Source organism: Mastacembelus armatus, chromosome 18 (genome assembly GCF_900324485.2).
Source record: "Mastacembelus armatus chromosome 18, fMasArm1.2, whole genome shotgun sequence".
NCBI lineage: Eukaryota > Metazoa > Chordata > Actinopteri > Synbranchiformes > Mastacembelidae > Mastacembelus > Mastacembelus armatus.
The window spans coordinates 16,550,881-16,576,238 of record NC_046650.1 but is presented as its reverse complement, the minus strand read 5'-3'; the positions used below and the strand labels follow the sequence as shown (position 1 = coordinate 16,576,238).

Sequence of the window (25,358 nt, the reverse complement as noted above, 5' to 3'; positions counted from 1 at the left end):
GCAGCCAGTCTCCAAACCAACGTACCTCAAACCTTAATGGTTACCTTCTGGCCTGGAAAACAGAACCTAAAGAACCTAACTAACCTAAACTAATTTAACCCTAAAGTTCTCAGCCACAACTGTCACTGCTCAGAAAAACATTTCTTATCACATTCACATTCTGGTTTTTGTTGGTTACTCCTGGTTCACCCTGGTTGGACTTCAACAGACCGAGCTTCTCCAGGGTCCAGCCTGTGTCTTCATCTCTCATTCAGGAATAAAGTCTGTTCTGGTTCTGTCGCTGCACATCAGTATGATTCAAAGCTTCAGTCTCTAATGCAGGAATGTCCTGACACACTCACAACTTGGATTATTTTGGATTTCCAATTGATTTGAGTTAGTGGATAAAAACTGACCCCAGGTAAAGGGGGTCAGGCTGATGAGGAGCAGGAGCCCACAGATTGTGGGCAGTTGTGGCCTAATGGATATGGAGCCGGACTTGTAACCTGAAAATTGCAGGTTTGAGTCTCAGGTCTAGTGGGAAAATTGTTAGTGGCATGTAGTGAACAGCGCCCTGTCTACCTTCAAAACCATGACTGAGGTGAGGTGCACTGGACCCCCAACTGCTCCCCAGGCACTGCAACATTGGCTGCCCACTGCCGGGTGTGTGTGTGCACTTGGGATTGGGTTAAACCCAGAGTGCAAATTCTGAGTATGGGTCACCATACTTGGCCAATTAAGTCACTATCACTTTCACTATCATTTTCTCCATGTTTTCACAGTGTCCAACACTTTAGAGAAAGTCTGTCCAATTCAAGCTGAAGATGTCAGACAGTTTGAAATCACCAGGGAAGTGGTTTCCAGAAGGATCTGAAAGGCTTTAGGACCCTAAGATGCTCCACACAATGTTCTGGGCCTACAGTGGGGACTTTTCTCATGGACTGAATGACATTGTGACATGTGATATTTCATCTAATCTGAAGGGTCCTGGTTTTTATTTCTGCTGTAACTACATGGACTGAGGGGCCCAACTCCATCAGTCCCTGAACCGACCTCCACAGTGTTGGAACATGTTTTATTTGTCTTATGGGTCAGTCAGTTCACTGCCTTGTGTCGTGGTGATGAAACAACTGATCACATGTGGCTTTGGATGAATGGATTATATTATAAAATATCACCAACACATCAGTTCATCGCTTTTGTTTAAAAAAAATCTTAAACTGTGTTTCCAACTGTGACGTTTTTCAGTCCAATTTATTTTGTTTCCTGTACAGAACAAGTGAAGGCAGCATTTACATCTGGGAAATACTAACAACATAACAACATCTGATTTGTGAGGCACATAAATGTACGTTTTTGGATATAAAAAACTACAATAAACTTAAAGGCGCTAACATTTAACACAGTCAGACAGAGCTAAGAGACTAAAGAAGAAGAAACGACAGTGATGCAGTTACAATATGAAGCTAGAGCTGAAACAGGAACTGCTGATGTCCCATGGTGCTTTCAGCTGTTTGTAGGATTTGTCAGCATTAAAATGGTTTCTAACGAATTTGGACCTGGTTCTGGACTAGATCCAAAAACCAGAGCTCAGACTGTGTGTTCAGGGAAAAGCTGCCTCATGGACCAACAGGGTCAAAGTCTGATCCCTGAGAAACTTTACACGACAGAAGAGGCGTTTACTGACACATCAGCAGGTTCAGTAAAACAGAGACTTGAGGTGAAGCGCAGTATCACCAGTAGAACGACAACTACTACTACTACTACTGCTGCTCCTAGTGCAATGTAGAGGCTGATACTTCCCCGACTCTCTGGTTCTGGTCTCTCTGGTTCTGGACTTTCTGGTTCTGGTCTCAGAGGTCTGGGCTGATCAGACGCTGCTGTAAAGGACAGAAAAATGTGGTGATTTTCCTGAAGAGGAAGCTCTTGGTAGTTACTGTGCTAAGAAAACCAGCAGGTGTCAGAGAAACTGCAGTTGGAGCTACTTCCTGTCTGTTTTGATTTTGTCACTGTAACAAATTGCTGTAATTTCTACAGTAACATTTTACAGCAACTTCTTGTTTTGTCATTTTACAGAGTTTAACTGTATATCGCAAAGCATCATGGGTCCAAAATAATCACAGTAGCTAACAGCATTTTTCTACAGTAACATGTTGCAAAATTACCGATAAATTCTGTAAATATTGGGGGGGGTCGATCCTAATATCGATAATATTGATACCAACACTAGTATTAATATCGGTCGATACCCCGACAAAAATATCGATACTTTGGTTGATTTTTTTACTTTTGTATTTTCAAGCCGAAAACGAAACAACAGTCCCAACATTTATTGTAGTATTATTATATATTGTTTATTTTTTACCAACTGTTTGTTTAAATTGCTTTTCCAAAGCCAGAAAATATGTGCAGTGAAGGGAAGACATTTTGTTTTATTTTATTTTTGTATTATACTTGAAAAAAGAGAATTTGTTCTTTGTTTTATAAGATTTGTTTTGTCGACCTCGTTTATTTAGGAGTATTCTACAAAAGAAGTTTTAATATTTTCGAATGATAATTTAGTGAACTTTGTAGAAGACAAAAAGTCTGTTCTTTTGTTATTGAACAAAAACTTGTATTATGCTAATAAAGTTCTTTCTGTTTACTGTTGAACTTTGTCTGTTTTAATAAATTAATAATACAGTTTAAAACAAAACACCTGAAAGTCATGAAAATGTTTTTATATTTGATAATGCATTAATTGTCAAAAAGTATCGGTATCGGCGTTACTGGCCCAGTATTTACTTGGTGTCGGATCGACACCAAAGCTTGCGGTACCGCCCACCACTACTCTGCATAACGTTTTAGGTGTGATAGTGAAACACTTGACTCTAGGTTGTGGCATCAGCTAGTTGATGACGCAGATTAGTCAGAGCTGTGTTTGTTGTGTTGAGCAGCTGTGAACATTTTTCTTAAAACGTTTCCTGTCATGTGATTTTGTGATTTCAGACGTTTCGTTGGAATCAACCCAACCAGCGGCACCAAGATGCGAAGCTGCCAGTAACTCAGTTAGTCCTCACGTCTCCTCTCTGCTCAGGTGATTAATGGACTTTGAGCTTAAGTCATATGCAAACCTCCGGTTCTGACACATATTGTAAAATTGAGTTTTAATTTAAAAAAATTGTTTTGTTACAGCTCTGACTCTGGTTTAATTTGAAACAAATGCAATGCTGATGAATTTTGGTTTAACCGCAAGCTCATTCAAAACACTTCCCAATATGTATCATTTGTCAAGATGTTAATGTAAAAAACCGAAATTAACTGTAAAATACTCTACAACAAAATATTGTATTGTGACGTACACAGGTATTTGTTACAGTGTTGACGATGTAAACACAACACAGGCAGATTCACCTGCTGCTCAACCAACTTACCTGTGACGTTGAGGCGACAGTCAGCATAACCACTACCACCACCTGTCTGCACTTCACACAGGTACAGGCCAGAGTCCTCAGTCCTGAGTCTGGACACATGAAGTCTGACTCGTCCTTCTCTGAGGACGTCTTTGTCAAACTGGACTCGTCCTGAAAACTGTTTGTCCTGAGACTCTGGGACCTCAACACCCTCATGTAGACGAAACAGGACTTTCTCATCAGTCGTCCTTTCACAGAAGATATAAATGGGGACGGAGGAGCTGGGAGCTGTGAAGGTCCAGTCCAGTGTGATGTCGTGGTTCTCCTCTGCCTGATAGGAGCTCTGTGTCACATTCACTACAAATGTTCCTGTTGAGGAGACACAGAGGGAAAGTGACGACCACACACACTCACACTCACACTCACTTGTAGCTACACTCCCTGTTTGAGTCACCAAAGTGCAATAGCGCCACCTGCTGACTGAAACCTGCTATAACACCATGTTAGGCCGTGACCAGGTTGTTTCTGCTCCAACTAAACATGTCGTCATTTCCAACCTAAGGTGGAGCCTTCACGCTGGTGTGGACAGGACTCTGGATAGTCCTCTGGGTGGTTCCAAAATCCACAATAATGTCATTGGTCTTCTTGGTGTTTATGACCAGATTGTTGTCTGCTCACCAGACTATTGAATTAAAAACCATCCAGGCCTTTTTACCAGTTTAAATAACTAAACCAGTATAACCAGTCACATGTGAGGAACATTCTGAGTTTATAAAAACTGACAGACCAATCCAGAATAAAGCACAGACGATCACCAGACCTACTACTCCTGCTGTTATCAGTCCAATATCGAGGCCTGTCAGTCCCTGACTCGCTGATCGTCGTCCCACTGTTGGTCTCTGAGGTTCAGGTTCATCAGCAGCTGCTGTAAAACACACAGAGAGACTTGTTGATACCTGTTCATGTCCAAATGTAACATCTGGACAGTTTGGGCTTGGACCTAATGATGTTTGTTGCCATGTGCAGCATGTGAGTGATATGATGTTAGAAAAATCATCGTAGTAAATCACACAGAGCTCAGAGCCTCAGTCCATCAGGTCCAGTTTATCACCACAGTCTGTCCAACAGGGACACACAAGGACACTGTTCAACTGGACTGAACCAACTTACCTGTGACGTTGAGGAGACATTTGTCAGAACCTGCATCATCATCTGTCTCCACATCACACCAGTACAGACCAGAGTCCTCAGTCCTGAGTCTGGACACATGAAGTCTGACTCGTCCTTCTCTGAGGACGTCTTTGTCAAACTGGACTCGTCCTGAAAACTGTTTGTCCTGAGACTCTGGGACCTCAACACCCTCATGTAGATGAAACAGGACTGGGTCTTTGTCCTCAGTTAACAGTTCACAGAAGATGTAAACTGGCTGATGAGCACTGGAATATTAGAATAGTATTTATTTAATTTCTATTTATTTGAAATACATATAAACAGCACTGAATGGTATGTTTAATACTTTGTGTATTTATATAATTTGTAATATACGCTTGATTTAGCAAATACATACAGTAAATGTCCTTCGCCTTAAAATGTTCTGTCTTCAGTGCAGAAAGTCAACAGGAAATATTCGATGGTTGGAGTTGGTGTTTGTCAGTTACTGTGACATCCAGTGGCCGTTTTGACAACTAATTTAAATGAAACCTCAGTGAATCAAAACAAAAGGTAATAAATATCAGAGAAAACTGGGTTCTAGGCATCTACAGCAATATTTAGATTACCATGCTTGTTAAGTATGAACACTGGCATGGAATGTGAAGCTTGCACTTGTCACCTTTTGGAGAGAGAAGAAGAAGGGCACTCTTTGTATTTGGGGAAGCATTACAAAGCTGTGTCTCTACTGAGATATGAAAAATAGAAAATATGAGCTTCAAAAAACCAGCAAGGGACAAAATGGGGAAAGTAAAGTCCTAAAAAAATCTGGTTTGTTCTCTATATGCATATTTTTATCATGTTAAACAAACTTACTTTAACGTTAACATTAGATGGAGCTTTGGTGATACTTTACCTGAGGATGTAAAAATCATCACATTACGTGATGGTGATGCTGCCCTCTACTGTCCAACACTTGAGGTTTTCCTTTCACTGCTCTTCATCATAAACCTGTTACCTTGACCTGATAAAGCTATAAACAATGATTTCACTGGAATATTAATAAGTACAAAATGATAGATAACAAATAATTCCTTTTATGTAAAATGAATGCAATTTGTATGTTATCAGCAACAAAATAAAAATTAAAGGTAGTATAAAATACTGATGCTTCTGGATATCCCACTGAAAAATGCTTATTAGAATGAAATCATACAGCTACTACTACAATTACCTCTTCAGGTACTACTCCTAACGGTAATATAAATAACAACTTCATGTACTTCGTGAAAAAACATTTTTTTTCCACCTTGTGGTGAAATGTGTGAATGACAGTCTCTCGTCTGTCTTTGGTAGCTCCTACAAATGCCCCCATCATTTACTGTAACAGTTTAAGACATAAAAACATTTGATTTTAGTTGTCAAGTGGACCAGAAACATGGATTTTTGGGCCTAGAAAAAGGTGAGGGCCCGACAAAACCCTTGCTAAAAATCCAGAACCATGCCAGAGGGAAAAGGCCAGTAAGGGAAGAGGAATCACAACAGGCACATCCAACAATCAAGGAACTTATAAGTAAAACCACCTGCATGTCTCCAAGCTGGAAAACCAACTAAAGAAGGTCCAAGGTCTAATCTTGTGTCTGACAATGATCTAATATTAGGCTGCATTTACAGCAGTTCTCGTCAAGGCTGGGAAATAACTGGTAAGTGTCGGCATCAAGGCATGTTGACTGAATCTGGCTGCAACCATAATCAACTGGTTATCAACTGTTATCGAATGGTTATCAAATAGTTATCAACTGGTTATCGACTAGTTATAGACTGGTTATCAACTGGTTATCGACTGGTTATCATTCAAGATTCAAGAGGTTTATTGTCATATGCACAGTGAAAACACAACAATTTAGACCATACAATGAAATTCTTACTACTCTTTACAAAAAGAATTTAAAAAATAAAGATAAAAAAAAAAAAAGAGACAGTATATACAGATTAAAACTTAAATAAGCTGCTCAGTGTCAGTGGGGGGTAATGGGGTGTGAGGTAGTGGTGTTAAGTGTTGTTCAGGAGTCTACACTCCTGTAGCGTATCCCAGATGGGAGCAGGATGTGGGTGAGAATTGTCCCTGATGATGTTATGGGCCCTCCTGGTGACCCTGGTATTGTAAATGTCTTGGAGTGACACAGATGAACTGTGCAGTTCTTATGACACTCTGGACAGCTTTCCTGTCCTGAACAGTGACTCTTCCGTGCCACACTGTAATTGAGCTGGTGATCACACTTTCAACTGTACATCTGTAGACGTTGCTGAGGATCTAAGTTGACAAATTTCCTCAGCCTTCTTAAGAAGTACAGTCCAACAGGCGATATTTAAGTTCGTGATGAACTTTACCAATGTCCAGAAGTTCATCGCTGAATGACATCGCTGCAGGAGCCAATGTGGAGGGAGCCCAGAGCGTCTATGAAGAACTCTGCAGTGTCAAAACAACATTTACTTTTGCACATTTCTTTCCTGCTTTTCTGCTGCATTTGTTTCTCAGTCTTTAGAACTTTAGAACAGTGTCTGTTTAGAGGAACCAGATATTAGAAACTACGATGTGAATATATTGACAGCAGACGAATAAACTCACCCAGATGAGCTGCTCGTGCTAGGCGGGGGTTAAAGCCCACCTGCTGCACCTTGTCTGTTCGACCCATGAAGAAGTTGATCACTGCATCAGCGACCACGCAGTTGGGAAATCCCTTGATGAAATGATGGTAGCCATTTCTCATATGCAAACAGTCACCGTCCTCCCCCCCTTCTTCCACTGAGATGGTGTGACGATATGTTGCAGTGTAACCTGTGACCTCTCTCACTGCACCACCAACCTGAAGTCATAAAGTCAGTAAAAACACCACTGAATCTGTTGAAGTGCACCAGAATCAAGACACATAAACAAGACACATACGTTGAAACGCCAAGACTGGGCCAAGAAATATCTGGAGACTGATTTTACAAAGGTTTTATGGACTGATGAGATGAGAGTGACTCCTGATGGACCAGATGGCTGGATCAGCAACGGGCATAGAGCTCCACTCCGACTCAGACGCCAGCAAGGTGGAGGTGGGATACTGGTATGGCCTGGACTTGTTAAAGATGAGCTTGTTGGACCTTCTCGGGCGGTAGATGGACTCTAACTGAACTCCCAAACCTACTGTCAGTTTCTAGAAGAAACTGTCTTCAAACAGTGGTACAGGAAAAAGTCTGCATCTTTCAAGAAGACCATGATTTTTATGCAGGACAATGCTCCATCCCATGCATCGAAGTACTCCACTGCGTGGCTGCCTTAAAGATGACTTGGGCTCCTTCCTCTGGCTCCACTGATCTTTAGACAAGAGCTAATCTGTGCAGAGTTCACAAAGTTTAAGATCTCACCATGTCCAGAGTGGTCTTTTCCAGGATGTCTACCATCTTCTCCAGCTTAGTGTTTGCAGTGAAGATGAAGTCGTCATCCACCCAGAGCACATACTTGGTGGTCACCTGAGATACTGCCAGGTTTCTTCCTGCAAACCAGCCCTGCGTATAATAGAAGGTGGTCAAAACACGTCGAGTGTGATGTTTAAGAATCCAAATGCTGTCGCTTTCCAGAGACACGCATGTTTACCTTTCCAAAGGGCATGATGTAGTGTTCAATGTGAGGCCCCTTCACCGGCTCAGGGTGTTCACTGTCATCTGCTACCACGATGGTGACAGTGGGATAATATTGCCTGATGCTGTCGATGAGATCTCTGAGTTTATCGTAGCGTAGAAAGGTCTTGGTGGCAATGGTGACCAGAGCACTGATATTGTACTCTGAGTGGAAACAAAGACACATGACAACCAAAAATATTCCACTGTGACTTTCAAACACTTGTCATCAGGTAAACCCAGTAAGGGTCCGATGGCTGACAGACCTTTTTGGTATCCGGAGTTATACAGTCTTGGGACGGTTCCATGCTCAACTCTGATGGTGAAAAATGACTGGTGACCTTCGGTTGCAAACTCAACTGCAGAGCAAAACAACAACAGGTCTAAATCTGGATTTTCAAGGAAGACAGTCAAAAACTTAATTTAGGTTTGTTGTTGCTGCAGATCGTCACATCCAGAGTTGAGTTCCTACATGAGGATCTTACCTGTGTCTGCTGTCTTGGGATGGAAAACTGTGTTTGTGTAGGTGACAAACTGCAGCTGCCTGTTCAGAGCAGAGAGACGAGGACTTGACAGTATAATGTGCTTCTCTCCTTCTCCTTTGACAGAGACTCTGTCCACAGTAGCAGCTACATCAAAAGTCCCCAGTGTCGCTTTCAAATGCACCTGTTAGAACATTTGCATGGTTCAGGGGACAAAGAGAACCAGAAATTTAGCAGCTAGAGAATGGTACCAGAGCACAATGAGAACTCCACAAAGAACAAATTACCGTGTGGTTTGATTTCGTTTCTTCTTTGAGACCCAAACCTGTGGAAAGACAGACAGTATCACTGGAGAACCTGGGACCTGAACAGCAAATGCAGCTCCACCAGCAGCTGAGCACAGAACGTTTATCTGTTTCTTTGACATCACGTGTTTTGTCCAGTTAAATAAATAAATGTTACCAGGAATGATGATTGTTTTGAGGGGTCGCACCACAACCCCCTGGGTAGGATACTGAAGTGGACTGTTGGCCTCGGCTACAATAAGCAGATCTGCAGAACTGTAGGACCTTTGGAAACAGAACACAGTGAACAGAAACATGCCTGTGCATTAAACGCCTTAATATTGATAAACAAGTAGCACACACTGCAATTTCATGTGGTTCTAGTCCTGAGTCATGCTCAGGTTGTACTGACAAAACCTGTTTGGCCGACTCTGGATCTCTCACACACAGTGTGGAGTACAAATAAACCCCCCAAGCAATTTAATGACCATGTGTGCAGACAAACAGAGCTAAAGGATGTAGAACAGTAATGAGAGCAAAGGATGTGTCAGTGTGCAGCCAGGAAGTGAGTGAGGTCTTTTAAAAGACCACATTGACCTGAAATACTCCGATTGTGGTCAAGTGGAAAGCTTGTCACCTGATATATACACATGTATGTAAATATAGTCATTTCCTCACACAGACTCAGTCACACTGGGAGATGAATGATTAAACAAAGGTGTGTTCACTGACACTGAGGTGAGGACACACCACCTGAACCTTACCGTCTCTGGAAGCTGCTGTACTCCTGAGCTCTGTGGCGCTTTACATCATCAGGGTCAGGATGGGACCCTAAGAAGGCCAGATCAAGGTTGTGGGCCCACACTCGTGGGAAGAGAAGGTTGGAGAACGGCAGGCGAAAGGCCTCTTTATCAGCCACACATACACATGTATTCTGAGCCAGACGCCTGCGTCAGAAACAAGAGTACAGCGACTTAAAGACACAAAAGAGAATTCATGGGATATTTTTGTCCTGAGTTATACACACCATGCCACGTCCTGCTTTATGTGGTAAGGAATGTCATGGGAGTCACTGATGGTTTTTTGAACCTTCCCCTCCAGGACCTTCTCCAGTGGACTCCTGTGTCTTGGCCATAAGTCAACTTCTGAGCGCGACCCAGCTCTCCAAGTGTTAAACACGACCAGCAGAAGTACAGCAACGCCGCCCCAAACCAGACGCTTCTTAAGGGAGTTACACATCTAGAATGGAGGTGAACAGAAATGTCAACATTATGTACTTACTGTGGTTTGGTAAGCCAGACCTATTCATTATGTTGAAATTCATGAAATTATATGTGCTCTGCTACACTGAGTCATTTTATTTTACAGATCCATCAATGAAAATTAGGTCAAAATGTTGAAGTAAAACTATGTTTGACTAAGGAAATAATGCAGTGCATCTGAATCCCACAGGTTAACATCTAAATCAACCAGTATCCTGCAGAAACAAATGAATAGCTGTCAACAGGGTAATCCAGTAATAGAGTGTGGCAGTTCTGGTGTCCTGCTGTAGATTAATGTGTGTTTATGAACAGTTTTATGTTTTTTATTATTAGTCCCAACAAACTGCTTGAAAACATCCAAGTACCCACTAAAATACAAACTATATAAACCGCATTCAGAAAGTCTTCAGACCCCCCTTCACTGTTTTCAGTTTTATGTTGCAACCTGATACTACAATTGTTTAAATGCATTTATTTGTCATTAATCTACACTCGGTGCCACATGATGACTAAATAAAAACTGAAATATCACATTTCAATGAGTATTCAGCCCAAGGTGTAAACTGACTAATTATTTCGATGCAGGTGCCTGCAGGTCTGAAATGTTGGAGGCAGCTCAAACTGCATTGCTAAGATATTTGGCCTGCGGTTCTTAACCTCGGTGGTTTGGTCCTGGAGGAGGACGAAGACAGAGGATCAACAAGTATCTCTGTGTGTTTTACTGCTGATAAACAGAGACAGGCCTCTGTATTGGACTGATAACAGCAGCAGCAGTTGGTCTGTGCTTGTATGGGCCGCATAGGTTAATTAATATTTGTGAATGTTTTCCATCCATCTGTCACGTCAGTGAACAACTTCATCATCTGACAGACTCCAGGTTGTTCAGCAGTGAAGCTGCTCACTTGTAATTCTCAGTAACAGGTCACTTCAATCACCTCTGACAACAAAAACACTAAATGTTAAAAAGTTATATTGGATCATTTAGTGATTCAAGCTGCTAAATGAAAGTGTTTTCTCAATAAAATATCCACATATTTATTTTGGAATGATGTTCTGGATATTTATTTATTCATATTGTAAGAGAGAAAAGTTATTTGTTTATTCATATAGATGTGAAATAAGTTATTGTTTGGATAAAGTGATTGTTAAATAGTTGTACTTAAATAATTTAGCACTTCATATAAATATTGAAAACAACGCCGATGTCATTTGTTTCATGTAAGAATAGAGCGCTACAGTTTTTTGACCGTGTGACATTTCCAGTTAGTTTTTGTTATTAAACGTGCAAGAAAGCAAAGTACTGGACTTTTGGATGTGATTCGAGTTCAATACACGCTCACACAAGAAGCAGCAACAGAAATCTGAAATAGGATAAGCACAGGTGGTAAAAGTACTCACATTCTATACTGAAGTAGAAGTATGTATACTTGAGTGAAAAACGACTGAAAGTAGAAGTACTGACTCAAGTAATAAAGTACATGGTCTGAAATGTACTTAAGTGACACAGTCAAATGTTTTTCCCCTCAGTGATAAACAACAGGTGAGAGTGTGGACGGTTGTTTCCTCCAATCAGCATGGAGCTAAAGTGATGATACTCCTACTGCACATGCTCAGTCGGCTCCTTCTATGTGGGACGTATCGGCCACATACCATCCTTCTTTCTGGGAGAACTGAAGTTCATGGTAAAGTCATTTTTTCATGCTCAGAGTTTTTCTCATACTGTTGAAACTGTTGTTGTGAAGCTTTGTTCATTCATATGATTGAAATCAGGGTTTTCTTAGCTTCTAATAGGCAAAGCTAACAAGTGTCAGAGCTATTGTGTGTAGCTAACATAGCAGCTTTCATCATGGCTGTCAGAGTAACTGCAGCATGTTGTTACAACTGTCCCTCGTCACCCTGATGTTAAAGCTTGTCATATTAATAGAATCCAATAGTCATTTTATGGATTAATAAAGATCCTTTTTTAAGTCAGTCCTCTCAGATTAGGCCACAATGTGTCTACATGTTGTCTTTGTTTGTGCAACAAGAGAGGACACACACAACAGACAGGGCTGTCCCTCTGTCTGTTCTGACATTAGCAGCAAGGATGAAGGATGAAGGCAGGACAGTGAAGGTCTGTGGCAAAGGACTTTGTGATTTGCAGGAAGAGGGACACCTGTGACCCCTGTGCAGTCAGTGCACTGGGGAATATGATCCCACCCCACTTTGTGTTCCCTCAGGTCCATTTCAAAGACCACTTTATTCAAGATGACCCATCTGGGCGGATCCTGGAGGAGGACTTTATCGTGTTCCTGAAACACTTCCAACACCACACTAAGTCCTCAGTGGACGCTAAAGTCCTGCTTATACTGGACTGGACCACTCATCCCATCTGTCTAAATTTGACACAAAACAGGACATTCTTCTGTTAACTACTTCCTGCTGGTTCAAGAAACAAAACAACATATTCACCATGATTCATTCTTGGAGCCGACAACATCGAACAGTTCTTCTAAATCTGCCCATGGGTGGGAATGTCCTGTTTTTCCAAATCTGCTGCACCACTTCCTGGGTCCCTTTCTTCCTCCATGTGTCACTGCAGGTTTTCTCTCCATCCTAACCTGAACCCTCCCTGGATTTAACTCTCTAGTTAGTTACGTCTTTTACGTCGTGAGGTTGAAACAGGAAGGAGCCTGTTTGATAATGTGAGGAGGAGAAAGTCATTCCTCATTCAAGGGCCAATAAAACAACAATTTTTTATTTATCGAAAGCTGAAATAATTTTAGTTTTCATCGTCATCACTTAATTTTTATTTAGTTAACGTCTCGTTTTCGTCAGTGAAAACTTGTCGTTTAACGAAAATTATAACGAAAATACTTCGTAAATGAGAAATGAGCTCCTCTGTCTTCGTCCTCCTCCAGGACCAAACCACCGAGGTTAAGAACCGCGGGGCTCCGTCTACTTTCAGTCACTACATCATTATCTCCCAGGATATATTCTAGTCCCAGACTGATTAGAGAATTACTCATTAACCATTTAGTAACTCACTCGTTCCTCAGTAACTACACAACAACAACAACCACAACGTCCTGCATCAGACGGAAAACATCACCTTGGATGGGTTTCTCATAGTCTCAGAGACCAAAACAAACAAGATCCAACACCGTCGGACTGGACTCACCTGGTTTATTCTGTCAGTCTTCAGCACCGGGTTTGAGACAGAGACCAGGTGTTGATGAGTAAAACAGCAAGTGCCTGAAATAAACCGCAGCTCCACATCCGCTCCGTATATGAGTGTGTGAGAGTTTTCAGCGTGAACAACTGTTTTTGTTTTCTTCCCACGTGACTGTTTGTTCTTGGCTCTGTACTCTTTATTTTTCACTCAGAGATTTTTCCAAGCGCATCTTGATCCAACTTCACACATGTGATGCAGATTTGAAGCCTTTCTGCTGCAGAGTTGCCTCAATACATGATGTCAATGAAGGAGAATGGACACAAACATGTTTCTTACCTTCAAGAACAGCGTTTTCCTCGGCAGCAGACTGGATCAGGTCTCAGCTCAGACCACGTTAAAGTCTCTCTGGGTCCGATAAAGTCTCTCTGGATCAGGTCTCAGCTCAGACCACGTTAAAGTCTCTCTGAGTCCGATAAAGTCTCTCTGGGTCAGGTCTCAGCTCAGACCACGTTAAAGTCTCTCTGAGTCCGATAAAGTCTCTCTGGGTCAGGACCAGGGGAGAGTCAGGCTGCAAAGCTCATCAACGCTCATTGGTGTATTTATATGAAGAAAACGGGAGGGAGGAGATGTGACCAATAAGAAGCGGATCCGACTGTGAGTCAGCCAGTGCGTAGTGACTGGTGCAGCCCACTCACACCATTTATTTATTTTATTTTATTTTTTACATGGAAACAAGGCGGAGTTGACGAGTAAGAAGCGAATCCCACATTCAGTGCGCAATGATGGATGGAAATCAATGCTTCCTGTTTGGAGACAAATCAAGTCAGTGGCTGACAAAGAGCCACTTGTTTTTGCAGCCCTGTACCCAGAAATGGTCTCAGTGCTTTGATGTTTTCCTGCTGAGAGGAAAATTCTTGGAGCCACCAAAAACAGAGGTTTTCCATCCTGCTGCACATTGAGGTTTAAACTGTGCAGGTCTCAGACTTGTTTGCTGATCTTCTTCCCCCTGCAGCTTCCTGCACAGGCTGCCAGCAAACGTAGAAACCTGTGAAAGTCCGACTGTTTGCTGCTGGACTGGTACTTTGTGTTTAACGTCTGGTCTCACTGTGTTAACAGAACCTGTTTTCTGTCTCTGCAGCAGCCAGTGTTCAACCCACATATGAGCCATCAAAGCCAGAAACCCGGGAAAGGCCTGGACTCTACCCTGGTTTAGGTTTGTTTACAGTGGTGTCTTTAGCACTTACAGTCTGTTACTGCAAAGTTTCTATATGATCCATCAGAATTTTGTGCCGGTAGCACTGTTCAACTGGTGAATTTGAAATATTTCCCTACAGCTTTGGTTTTCTACAGTACTTGAGCGTTTTTGTTACTGCAGCTGATGACTAGTACATTTGTACTAGTTGAATGTCCATAGACAGTATGTCAGGGTCAGGACTATGTACTTTGAGTACTATGTACTCATTGGGATGAACTGACTCACCAGGAAGTTTTCTTTTTGAAAAGCTGCTGTGAACAGGCCTCAGTGACACAGTCCCACCCGGTTTTGGTCGTGGTGCTGCCTCTTACCTCATGCAAACCGACCGGCTGAACTTTGACCTTAGAAATAACAAGGTGGACAAACTGGAGTTTCATTTCATAAAGATCATGTTACCTGGGCCTTGCTCACCTTAGCTGTCCTGGCACGTTAGCTTTATTAAACACTGGCCAAAGAACGGTTGCATTATGGGAAATGTAGGATCCACAGTCTTTGAGCTTTGCCTGTCTTAGGACAAAAATATCAGCATAGCTCAAGCTGCTGACTTGTTGGTGAGTTCAGTTTTATCTTTGTTTATAACACAAAGCTGATCATTGCCAACTTTGATGTGGCTGCACTGCAAAGTGGGACAGGCTTGGAGGGCGCTGAGGTCACAGGGTCGTGCTGTGATTGGCTGATTGGCATTTATATTTTTATGTTTATGTCTTGTTCTGTTTCCTTCCTCACTTTACATAAAGCACTTTGAATTGTATTTGCACTAAATGTGTTGTAGAAATAAAGTTGATGTTATACACATCACAGATGGAGACAATCATAGGTGTGGAAGTGTTTTTCCTTTATTCTGTCGACATAAATTATTACAGCACTGATGAGTGATGCCTTTCACTGAACTGGTTTTCTTTTGCCCGGAGAGCCTTGTCAGCCATCAAGTGGCGTAACATGTGTATTACTCTATGATTTACATGAATTCTACAGGTGACTTATTCCCTGTATAAGTGGCACAGTGCATAACACAACAGTAACAGCTCCTCACACTTTCTGATCTGTAACTACAGGATCAGGTTCCACACCTGCTCAGGTGCTACAACAGAGGAAAGAGCCTGCAGCAGCTGTGACGCTGAGATCCACAGAGTTGGATCAGTCCACAGTCCAACCTGCACAGCACCAGCTGCTGCTGGACTGATTCCCATCACAGTGTGAAAGAGCCCAGACAAACAGATGATGGTAAAAATATAAATAGAGACAAATACGAGAAGACACTTGTTGCCTCATGAGACGAAAACCTTTTTGTCTCAAAGAAGAAGAGGGGACGAGAGAAGACCCTTTGGATCTCTGATGAAGTGATGGAAGAGCAGAGAGACATTTGAATCCCAGGTGGAGAGGCCATCAGAGACTCCAAAGAAGAGTCCTCCTAAGAGAGATTCTCCTGAACAACCAGCAACCAACCAGGACCAGCCTAAAGGGAGACCCGAGAATCCCTCGAACATCACTGATTTTGATTTCACCAGCTGCATGTCTCCTACCCCAGGACAGGGAAAGGTAGAGGATGAAGAGGAGCAGCACTGGGGAACAGGTAGGAAGAGGGTTTGATAGAGAGATAATTCTGAAATATTGATTTAAACCATGTCAAAATAAGATGAAGTGTTAAAGAGCTAATCTGAATCAGTAGGAAGAGAAATGATCTCATAGTAACTGTGTTATGGTTTTATTGTGCCTGATTTCATAACATATATGTGATTAATTCTAATCATCTCAGTATGAAATCAGTGTATTAATGGATTCAAGTAAGTTCTATGTGCAGGTCAGTCTAGAAGCTGGAGGCCTGAGTGAACTGATGGCTGGGAGAGAAAAGGAAGTCTCTGAATGAAAATAGGATTAAAATTGGGAAATAAAAGTGATGACAGAGCTCAGTGACTCAGAGCTCCTTCACTGATCACACTGCCTGACATCAGACAGAGCATATAAACACTATATTTGCTGCTTGGTACTGACTTTTAGTTGCTGGAGGAAACTCTGTCAGTTTGCATCAAGACTTTTGCCTCAGCCAAGACCAACAGGAGACATCCAGGATCCTTACTGGGACAGGCTGCCGTTGGGCAGTCCGGCCTCAGGCCTGGAGGAAAGACCCCAACACAAGGCAGAAAGTTCCTATGACTCAACAGACAAAGATAGAAACGAGGAGAGAAACCGCAGAAACATGTCAGTGAAACCAACAGGAGGAAGTTGCTGCTGTGGATTTCAAAAATACCAAATGTGTCTAATGTCAGTTTGAGCTGCACAAACACAGTTTTGTGTTTGAGCTCAGACACACCTTCCTGTTCTTTGGTCCTGCAGGAAGAAGAGTTCTCCTCACTGTGGAACCATCACACAGCAGATGTCTGCTCATCCTTTCATCCCTCTGGAAGCTCTTCTCAAGAACAGGTTTTCTGAGGAACCACATGACTCGAGGACCCTCCTCCTCCTCCGTCAGTTTGTCAGTTCGTCAGCATCAGAGGAAGCAGCTGAGCAACAGGTGGAGCAGATGTGGGCGACAGCAGCTGTTCTCATGGCTGCACCAACATCTGTGCTGTTTGTGGCTTCCCTCACATCTTCATGGATCCTGGTTTCAGCCTCTGCAGGTAAAGCTTTGTGTGACTGTTGCTGTTGACTCCCTCTGTTCATGGACTTTGTTCTGCTGATGAGAACCTGTTGTTACTGTCACTGTTGGAGCTGCCTGGACTTTCCTGCAGCTCTTCTGCTGCAGCTGCTGGATGGATCTGTAGCTGCTCTTCATGTTGCAGGACCCGGGAACACGGAGATGTGGACTCACTGTGGGTTCTGCCCGTCGACCCGTCGGTGCAGCGTCTCGTCCTTTAGTGTGTCCATGCAGCTGCAGCAGGTTCACTGTGGTTTGTCTGGGATCAGTCTCTGACATGTGCAGGGTTTTTCAGAGAACATTATAAAAGCAGCACAAACTAAACTCCACTGTTGTTACTGATAATAATGTACTAGTAGTACACTTTGAAGTACACTGTTTCAAGACTTCTTGGGACTAAACCAGTCCAGTATTACTTTATAAAAGTACAGTCAAAGTATACTTTAGATGTAAAGTACACAAATAGTTCATATGTAAGTTCATGTTGTACTGCAACCGTACTGTGTATTGAACTTATTGGTACTAGTCCACCTTTTAGTTTAGGAAAGTATACTTTGAAGAATACTACAAATATATTTTATGTATGTAGTAAACTTGCAGTACCCTACTAGTTTTTAGTATTTCACACTCTACCTATAGTGCAGCAGCTCTGGCCTTGACAGGAAACTGTGACACCTTCACACCTTGAACAGCTTCCTGTTAGCAGGACCATGAAAACCCAGTGACTATTTGTGTAGATCTGAACAGAAACTGAAGAACAAAGGGCAGGACAAGTATCACAGCAGCAGCAGGTCCACTCAGGCTGCAGCTACAAATCACTGGACATTATTGTTTTCCACCCATGTACTTTTTACTCTGAACTACTACAAAACAGCAAGAATACTTCATTATACTGTGGAGCTGGAGTATATCTTGGAAATTTAAGTATAAGTATTGACCAAATACACTTAGATATTTCTGTAAACGTCTGTGCACCAGACCTGATCTGGATCCAAAAGAAATCTTTTTGTACTGGGACAGGAGGTCTGACCCAGACATCCAGCATCCATCTTTTAAGGAGCGGGTGGAGCTGAAGGACTCACAGATGAAATCTGATGTGACGTTTAATGACACCTACTGCTTTGGGACGTCACAGAGATTTAATGTCAGAGAAAAGGACTTAGATTCTACATTTAGACCAACTGGGAAAACCATCACCTAAACCTCCATTAAATCTTATTTATCACTGGTTTCTAACGTCTCTGCTCCATGTTTTCCCTCTTTACTGCAGACATGATGATCATCACAGCTGAACCTGGAGACACTGTCACTCTGCCATGTCAAGCTCCCAGGAGCTCAGAGATCTTAATTTTACAGTGGACCAGACCTGATCTGCATCCAGAATATGTGTTTGTGCACCACCTGTGGTCTGACCCAGACACCCAGCATCCATCTTTTAAGGAGCGGGTGGAGCTGAAGGACTCACAGATGAAGGATGGAGACGTGTCTGTGACTCTGAAGGATGTGACGTTAAATGACACTGGGACATATGAGTGTCGTGTTATTCAGACACCCGGAGGAATCTGGATGAGTACCCTCCACCTGAATGTTGCTGAGGCAGGTGAGTTTCTAAGTCGCCACATTACATTTGTGCACGTTGCCTGTTGAGACATCAGGGTTCACAGTCTGCACAGAGAAACTTCCCACTGGCAGCAGGTGGATGTGAACGCAGCCTTTCAGGGTTAGAGCTAACATTAATAAAATCCAATGATGCTACACTGATTCAGACATGACCTGACCAGGTGTCTTTGTTGTTCCTGTCACAGCTGCAGTCTCTTTGCTCAGAATCATCCTCTGCATCGTGGTCAGTTCCCTGTTCATCATCTCCACCTTCCTCCTGGTGTCTGTGCATCGACAGAGGCCTGCAGGTAACACTCTGAGTCACCTCCTAATGTCAGGCTTAATGCTAACAGCAGCATGCTAACATTAGCTAGTTAGCAGCACACACAGCTGGGGCTGATGGGAAAGTCTTCAGGTGTGCAGGTCATAGAAAATGTGAGTTTCTCCAGGTGCCTTTAAATGATTCACACATGATTATCACAATCATCAACCAACTCTGCAGGGAGGAAGACGCCTGTTTCCATGACGACGCCCCCATCCAACGAGGACGACGGGGGATTGGACGACCCGCTTGATGACGTCACCACCGAGCATCATTTCTGAGAGAAAGTGTATAACTGCAGATGTTTGTCTGTATAACTGCAGATGTTTGTGTGTATAACTGCAGATGTTTGTGTGTATAACTGCAGATGTTTGTGTGTGTAACTGCAGATGTTTGTGTGTGTAACTGCTGATGTTTGTGTGTGTAACTGCAGATGTTTGTGTGTGTAACTGCAGATGTTTGTGTGTGTAACTGCAGATGTTTGTGTGTATAACTGCAGATGTTTCTATGTGTGTGTGTGTGTGTGTTTGGCTGATTTCTGTGCTTTGGATTCAGTATTTTGGGACATGTGCTCAGAGCGTCTGGCTCCAAATCCTCTGCTCCTGTAGAGAATCTACAGTAAAGTTATAGAAAAAATATAAATACATTGGCATAAAAAAGAAAGTGATGAAGAAAAAGAAGAGAACCTGCATATTAATTAGAAAAACAACTGTCAATGAAAATTTCTTCACAGTATAAATGTGCAAGTAGCAATAAAGTGACAACTTCAAAGTGTTTAAAGTGACTAGTGTTTAAAATTGGCCATGAGTGTCAGTGTGAGTTCACTTTACTCAGTTCCCCCTCCTCAGGAGTCACTTCCAGTGTTGTCCATTCAAATCTAGTGACAGCACAGGAAACAAAGTGTGTTATTGCACTTCAGTCCAGCAGGGGGCAGCACAGGACACACTGTCCCAGCTGATGCTGCTCAGTCACTGAGCCCATGGAGTCAGACATGAACCAAAGTTGAGCAGAAAACACCCATATCAGGCCCAGACAAGGACATACAAGGACATGGGGTGTCCAGCTGTGACCAGGCCCGGAAACACATCTGGCTCTACAGCAACTTCTCCCTCTCTGAGTCCTGATTGTGTGTTGCTGTTTTCTTGTGTTGCCACTTGATGGCGCCGTGGCCTTGATGGACTGTTGGTCCTGATTTCATCAGTAAAGTCCAAAAGGAAGGAGCAGCTGGTGAGGAAGGACTGAAGCAGCTGTGAGAGTCGCGGACTGATGGATTTCCTCTGGTTGTCAGGGAGTGATGGGGGGGAAACTTTCTGAAACAATCCCAGTGAAGCTGCTGCGTCCAAGTGTTTGATCCAGGTCAAATGGTGCCACCTGCTGGTCAACTCTTGGTGCTGTATCTCTGTGGATGGATTTAAAGTGAACCTGCTAGAGCTCATAGAAAAGCAGCACAGAGACAGAAGAGGCAGCAGGAAATGACCAAAGGGCCTGTTGAGATGAGACCAGAGCAGCCAGTCTCCAAACCAACGTACCTCAAACCTTAATGGTTACCTTCTGGCCTGGAAAACAGAACCTAAAGAACCTAACTAACCTAAACTAATTTAACCCTAAAGTTCTCAGCCACAACTGTCACTGCTCAGAAAAACATTTCTTATCACATTCACATTCTGGTTTTTGTTGGTTACTCCTGGTTCACCCTGGTTGGACTTCAACAGACCGAGCTTCTCCAGGGTCCAGCCTGTGTCTTCATCTCTCATTCAGGAATAAAGTCTGTTGTGGTTCTGTCGCTGCACATCAGTATGATTCAAAGCTTCAGTCTCTAATGCAGGAATGTCCTGACACACTCACAACTTGGATTATTTTGGATTTCCAATTGATTTGAGTTAGTGGATAAAAACTGACCCCAGGTAAAGGGGGTCAGGCTGATGAGCAGCAGGAGCCCACAGAATGTGGGCAGTTGTGGCCTAATGGATATGGAGCCAGACTTGTAACCTGAAAATTGCAGGTTTGAGTCTCCGGTCCGGTGGGAAAATTGTTAGTGGCATGTAGTGAACAGCGCCCTGTCTACCTTCAAAACCATGACTGAGGTGAGGTGCACTGGACCCCCAACTGCTCCCCAGGCACTGCAACATTGGCTGCCCACTGCCGGGTGTGTGTGTGCACTTGGGATTGGGTTAAACCCAGAGTGCAAATTCTGAGTATGGGTCACCATACTTGGCCAATTAAGTCACTATCACTTTCACTATCATCTTCTCCATGTTTTCACAGTGTCCAACACTTTAGAGAAAGTCTGTCCAATTCAAGCTGAAGATGTCAGACAGTTTGAAATCACCAGGGAAGTGGTTTCCAGAAGGATCTGAAAGGCTTTAGGACCCTAAGATGCTCCACACAATGTTCTGGGCCTACAGTGGGGACTTTTCTCATGGACTGAATGACATTGTGACATGTGATATTTCATCTAATCTGAAGGGTCCTGGTTTTTATTTCTGCTGTAACTACATGGACTGAGGGGCCCGACTCCATCAGTCCCTGAACCGACCTCCACAGTGTTGGAACATGTTTTATTTGTCTTATGGGTCAGTCAGTTCACAGCCTTGTGTCGTGGTGATGAAACAACTGATCACATGTGGCTTTGGATGAATGGATTATATTATAAAATATCACCAACACATCAGTTCATCGCTTTTGTTTAAAAAAAATCTTAAACTGTGTTTCCAACTGTGACGTTTTTCAGTCCAATTTATTTTGTTTCCTGTACAGAACAAGTGAAGGCAGCATTTACATCTGGGAAATACTAACAACATAACAACATCTGATTTGTGAGGCACATAAATGTACGTTTTTGGATATAAAAAACTACAATAAACTTAAAGGCGCTAACATTTAACACAGTCAGACAGAGCTAAGAGACTAAAGAAGAAGAAACGATCACACAAACAACAGAGTCCAATAAATATCAAGAATAAATAAATAAAACTAGAGTCCAACGTAGAGGCCGATCCTTCCCTGACTCTCTGGTTCTGGACTCTTTGGTTCTGGTCTCAGAGGTCTGGGCTGATCAGACGCTGCTGTGAAGGACAGAAAAATGTGCTGATTTTCCTGAAGAGGAAGCTCTTGGTAGTTACTGTGCTAAGAAAACCAGCAGGTGTCAGAGAAACTGCAGTTGGAGCTACTTCCTGTCTGTTTTGATTTTGTCACTTGGCTTTGGTGACGATCACACAAACATGTTTCTTACCTTCAAGAACAGTGTTTTCCTCGGCAGCAGACTGGATCAGGTCTCATCTCAGACCAGGTTAAAGACTCTCTGGGTCAGGACCAGGGGAGAGTCTGTCTAAAAAAGCCCCGCTCATCTCTCTGCTTTATGAACAAGATGGAGGGGGTGTTGCTTCCTGACCAGGATCCCTCTGGTTTTGTGAATCAGCCGACTGTGGTGCTGAGGCAGAAACTGATGCTGACATGTTTCAGGGAAGGAAGCTTCAGCTGTCCCACATCAGCCTGATGCAGAGCAGACTACCTGAAGGCAGCCTGGGTCAGTAGGTTGTTGTGCTGTTGGACCGTGAAGAGGACAGCACTCGTCTCTCACCTCCACTCATGTGTTAGAGCTGCTTTTCAAACCATAGAAACTAACTAGTCTTTATTTCCTGTTCTGAACAGACTCAGTTGGACTCGGTTGTTTCTGTTGAAGCTTTTCTGAACAGACCAGACGGTTTGTGGCGTCTGCTGCTTTCAAACGCTTCACTAGTGTCAGAGAAAATGAGGAGTTTGAGGTAGTGAACAGGTCTACAGCTCAGATGGACTCTGTCTTTCTGGCTCTCACTGGGTTTGAGGTCTTTCTTGGCTTTGTCTCTGGCCAGTGTTGGACAGACATAAGGGTGGGTGTGGGGGTCTTGTGTGGCCTCAGTGTGTTTGCTTACAGCTCACTGCTGCCGTGAGCCGGTAACTGAAAACTGACAGTCAGATCTTGTAGTTGCTGTCAGATGTTGTTAACAGGCCTGACTGTGGTCACACATTTAGTGTCCAAGGCTTCAGGTGATTTGATGGTTCAAAGAAAACATCTAATAGTGCTTCCTGTTTTGAAAAGTTGCAGTTCACCCACAAACCATATGGAGATGGAGGCTGAAGCAGACTCTGTGACCAGATGTGTCCTGGATGAGGCTGAAGACGACCACGGTGGACCAAAGCGTCCTTGATGACGACGTCTCTGCGTTTGTTGGTCCACTGATGTGTTCAGGTCCATCATCTACTTCTGTTAAACCTTCACTTGCTTTGTATTGATCAGGATTATCGACAGATTGTTCTGGCTGCATGTAGGATGGAGCTCCAACTCATCTGTTGAACTCCGTATGTGTGCTGACATATTTGGATGAAGTCTGTCTCAGGTCCACAGGACTGAGTTAATGTTCCTGTTGGTCCATGGTGGAGGTCTCAGGGCAGTGTTGATATGATCAGGCTTTGATTCTCCAAAGCAGGAGTTACTTTATCTTGTAATATTCAGAGTAGTCGTCTTGTCGTTGATCACCACCCAAATTTGAACAGAAATATAATCTGGGTTGTACCTGAGGTTTCAGTCTCTGGGTCGTCTCTCTGCCAAGTTTCCCTCCCAAGCAGAACCTCCAGTCCTGGTGAGGTCCAACTTTGCATTTCATGCCCGGACCCGTGGGGAGGCCTCCCAGCAGGGGATCTTATCCCACCCCTGTAAACCGTCGCTGACGTAGGGACATGTGGGACAGTTTCGTACGTTTCGGTCGATCGACAAGGGACCAGCCGGGACTGGGTTTCTGTTTTGGGGGCAGGGAGCCTGGCAGAGATGGACGGTTCAGACAACTGGACAGTAGCTGTGGGACACTGGGTTTGGGTGAGTTAGTTTAATTTTCAATCCAGTGGTGATGATGACAGCAACGGCTCTGAAGAGCTGATTAGTGTCAAATGTCCAGGCTGAAGCCTTGTTTGATATATTTGAGATGGTGCCGTTATATTGTGGCTGGATTCCTGTGAAGGGACTTAATGTTCGAGGTCAGTGTGTAATTGTCTAGTTCAGTCTTGGTAATGAACATCTAACTTCAGTTCAGAAGTCCAGTTTTTCTTTGGCTCACGTTTCTGTCCCACACTCGTAGGTTCTTATTGACCGTTGATCTCCACAAGACCATTTCTAGTTCAGCTCTTGGCTCCAAGAAGGAAGTGGATGAAGTGAGTTTAGTTCCACTGTTTGAAGTTGGGTCTTGGATTCTGAAAATCAGTCAGTAGAAGTTTGAGGATTCATCAGTTGAGCAAAAAGTGCAGCACAAACATCAGCTGCATTTTAACCTTTGATTTCTTGAATCCTCTGGTCATCCAGGCTGCATTTGTCACCTTCCTTATCTTGATGTTGCACAGTATAATTCACTGGATCATTTCTCATTAGAGACTGAAACAAACCAGTGTGAGCTGTTCCCTGTGGAGCTGTTCCCAAAATCCACCAGCAGGTGGCACCAGAACAGTCCTGTCAGAGGAGCTGATGGTCTAACTGGACCCCTCTTCTCTGATAAACAGCTGAGTTCATGTGTTTCCTCTGAAATCTTGATCTTTGACTTGAGTCTTTCATCAGGGAAGTTGAGCTTCAGTCCCACACAGTGACTTGAGACTTGGACTCTGAGATTTAGGACTTGGGAACAATCTTTGTTTGACTTTTTAGTGCATCAACATGAAGGAGAAGAAATATCTTTTCCTATAGTCAAAAACCAAAGCTCTTTATGAAGCAGCAGGACTTGGAGAGTTGCAGAAACAGCTTCCTGACTATGAACCTTCCTTCATATTTAATGTTGGAGTTTCTAGAAGTTCCAGCTCTGTACATGGAGCGTGTGGCTGTCATGCTGTCGTCCTGCAGCCTTGTTGAGCAACGTGGAAGCAGCTAAATCCTTCAAAGTAAAAGCCACTGAAGCCAATGATCTGTTTGGCTGTGAACCAAAAGGCTGGTGGATCCAGGCCACCAGGAACAGAGAGGTTAGTCCAGAAACCACCAGGTGGAATCATCTCACAGCAACAACCTGCTTTATTGGACAAGCTGGTTTTATTTGACTCCAGTTCACAGACTTTTGTCTTCATTTACAAAATTAATTAAAATAAACAGACAAAGCAATACAATATGTGATAAATATGGGTATAAGCTTATATTATATTATATATGTATTATAGAGACAATCCAG

General features: G+C 43.1%; 2 protein-coding genes across 3 annotated transcripts in view; both read right to left on the bottom strand.

Annotated features, from left to right (window-relative positions):
• Positions 1-1,204: 1,204 nt before the first annotated feature.
• The window catches only part of LOC113140978 (uncharacterized), a 29,059-nt gene continuing 4,905 nt past the window's right edge, over positions 1,205-25,358 (bottom strand). The window contains exons 3-4 of the mRNA XM_026325139.1: positions 3,393-3,740; positions 1,205-1,859 (exon numbers count right to left, since the gene is read on the bottom strand). Of these exons, the coding sequence (XP_026180924.1) occupies positions 1,639-1,859; positions 3,393-3,740 (569 nt within the window). The 3' untranslated portion in view covers positions 1,205-1,638. The remainder of the gene's footprint in view (positions 1,860-3,392; positions 3,741-25,358) is intronic.
• LOC113139606 (beta-1,4 N-acetylgalactosaminyltransferase 1-like) lies at positions 6,526-13,845 on the bottom strand. 2 transcript variants are annotated; one of them, XM_026322913.2, is made up of 11 exons: positions 13,375-13,533; positions 9,980-10,191; positions 9,717-9,899; positions 9,131-9,237; positions 8,956-8,993; positions 8,672-8,852; positions 8,453-8,545; positions 8,164-8,351; positions 7,935-8,075; positions 7,150-7,387; positions 6,526-6,990 (listed from the first exon to the last, which is right to left on the bottom strand). In XM_026322913.2, exons 2-11 carry the CDS (start codon positions 10,189-10,191, stop codon positions 6,926-6,928), a joined length of 1,446 nt encoding a protein of 481 aa, XP_026178698.1. In that variant the 5' UTR covers positions 13,375-13,533; the 3' UTR covers positions 6,526-6,925. The 2 variants fall into 2 exon arrangements, with proteins under 2 accessions (XP_026178698.1, XP_026178691.1); XM_026322906.2 differs by lacking the exon at positions 13,375-13,533 and adding an exon at positions 13,705-13,845 and having other exon boundaries at positions 6,527-6,990.

Excerpts from the sequence above, each read along its gene's own strand:
- LOC113139606 (XM_026322906.2), bottom strand. The coding sequence starts at position 10,191 with ATGTGTAACTCCCTTAAGAAGCGTCTGGTTTGGGGCGGCGTTGCTGTA. Across the intron at positions 8,853-8,955 it reads AAACGAAATCAAACCACACG|GTGCATTTGAAAGCGACACT; the intron begins GTAATTTGTTCT and ends ATGTTCTAACAG. Across the intron at positions 8,352-8,452 it reads TAACTCCGGATACCAAAAAG|AGTACAATATCAGTGCTCTG; the intron begins GTCTGTCAGCCA and ends GTTTCCACTCAG.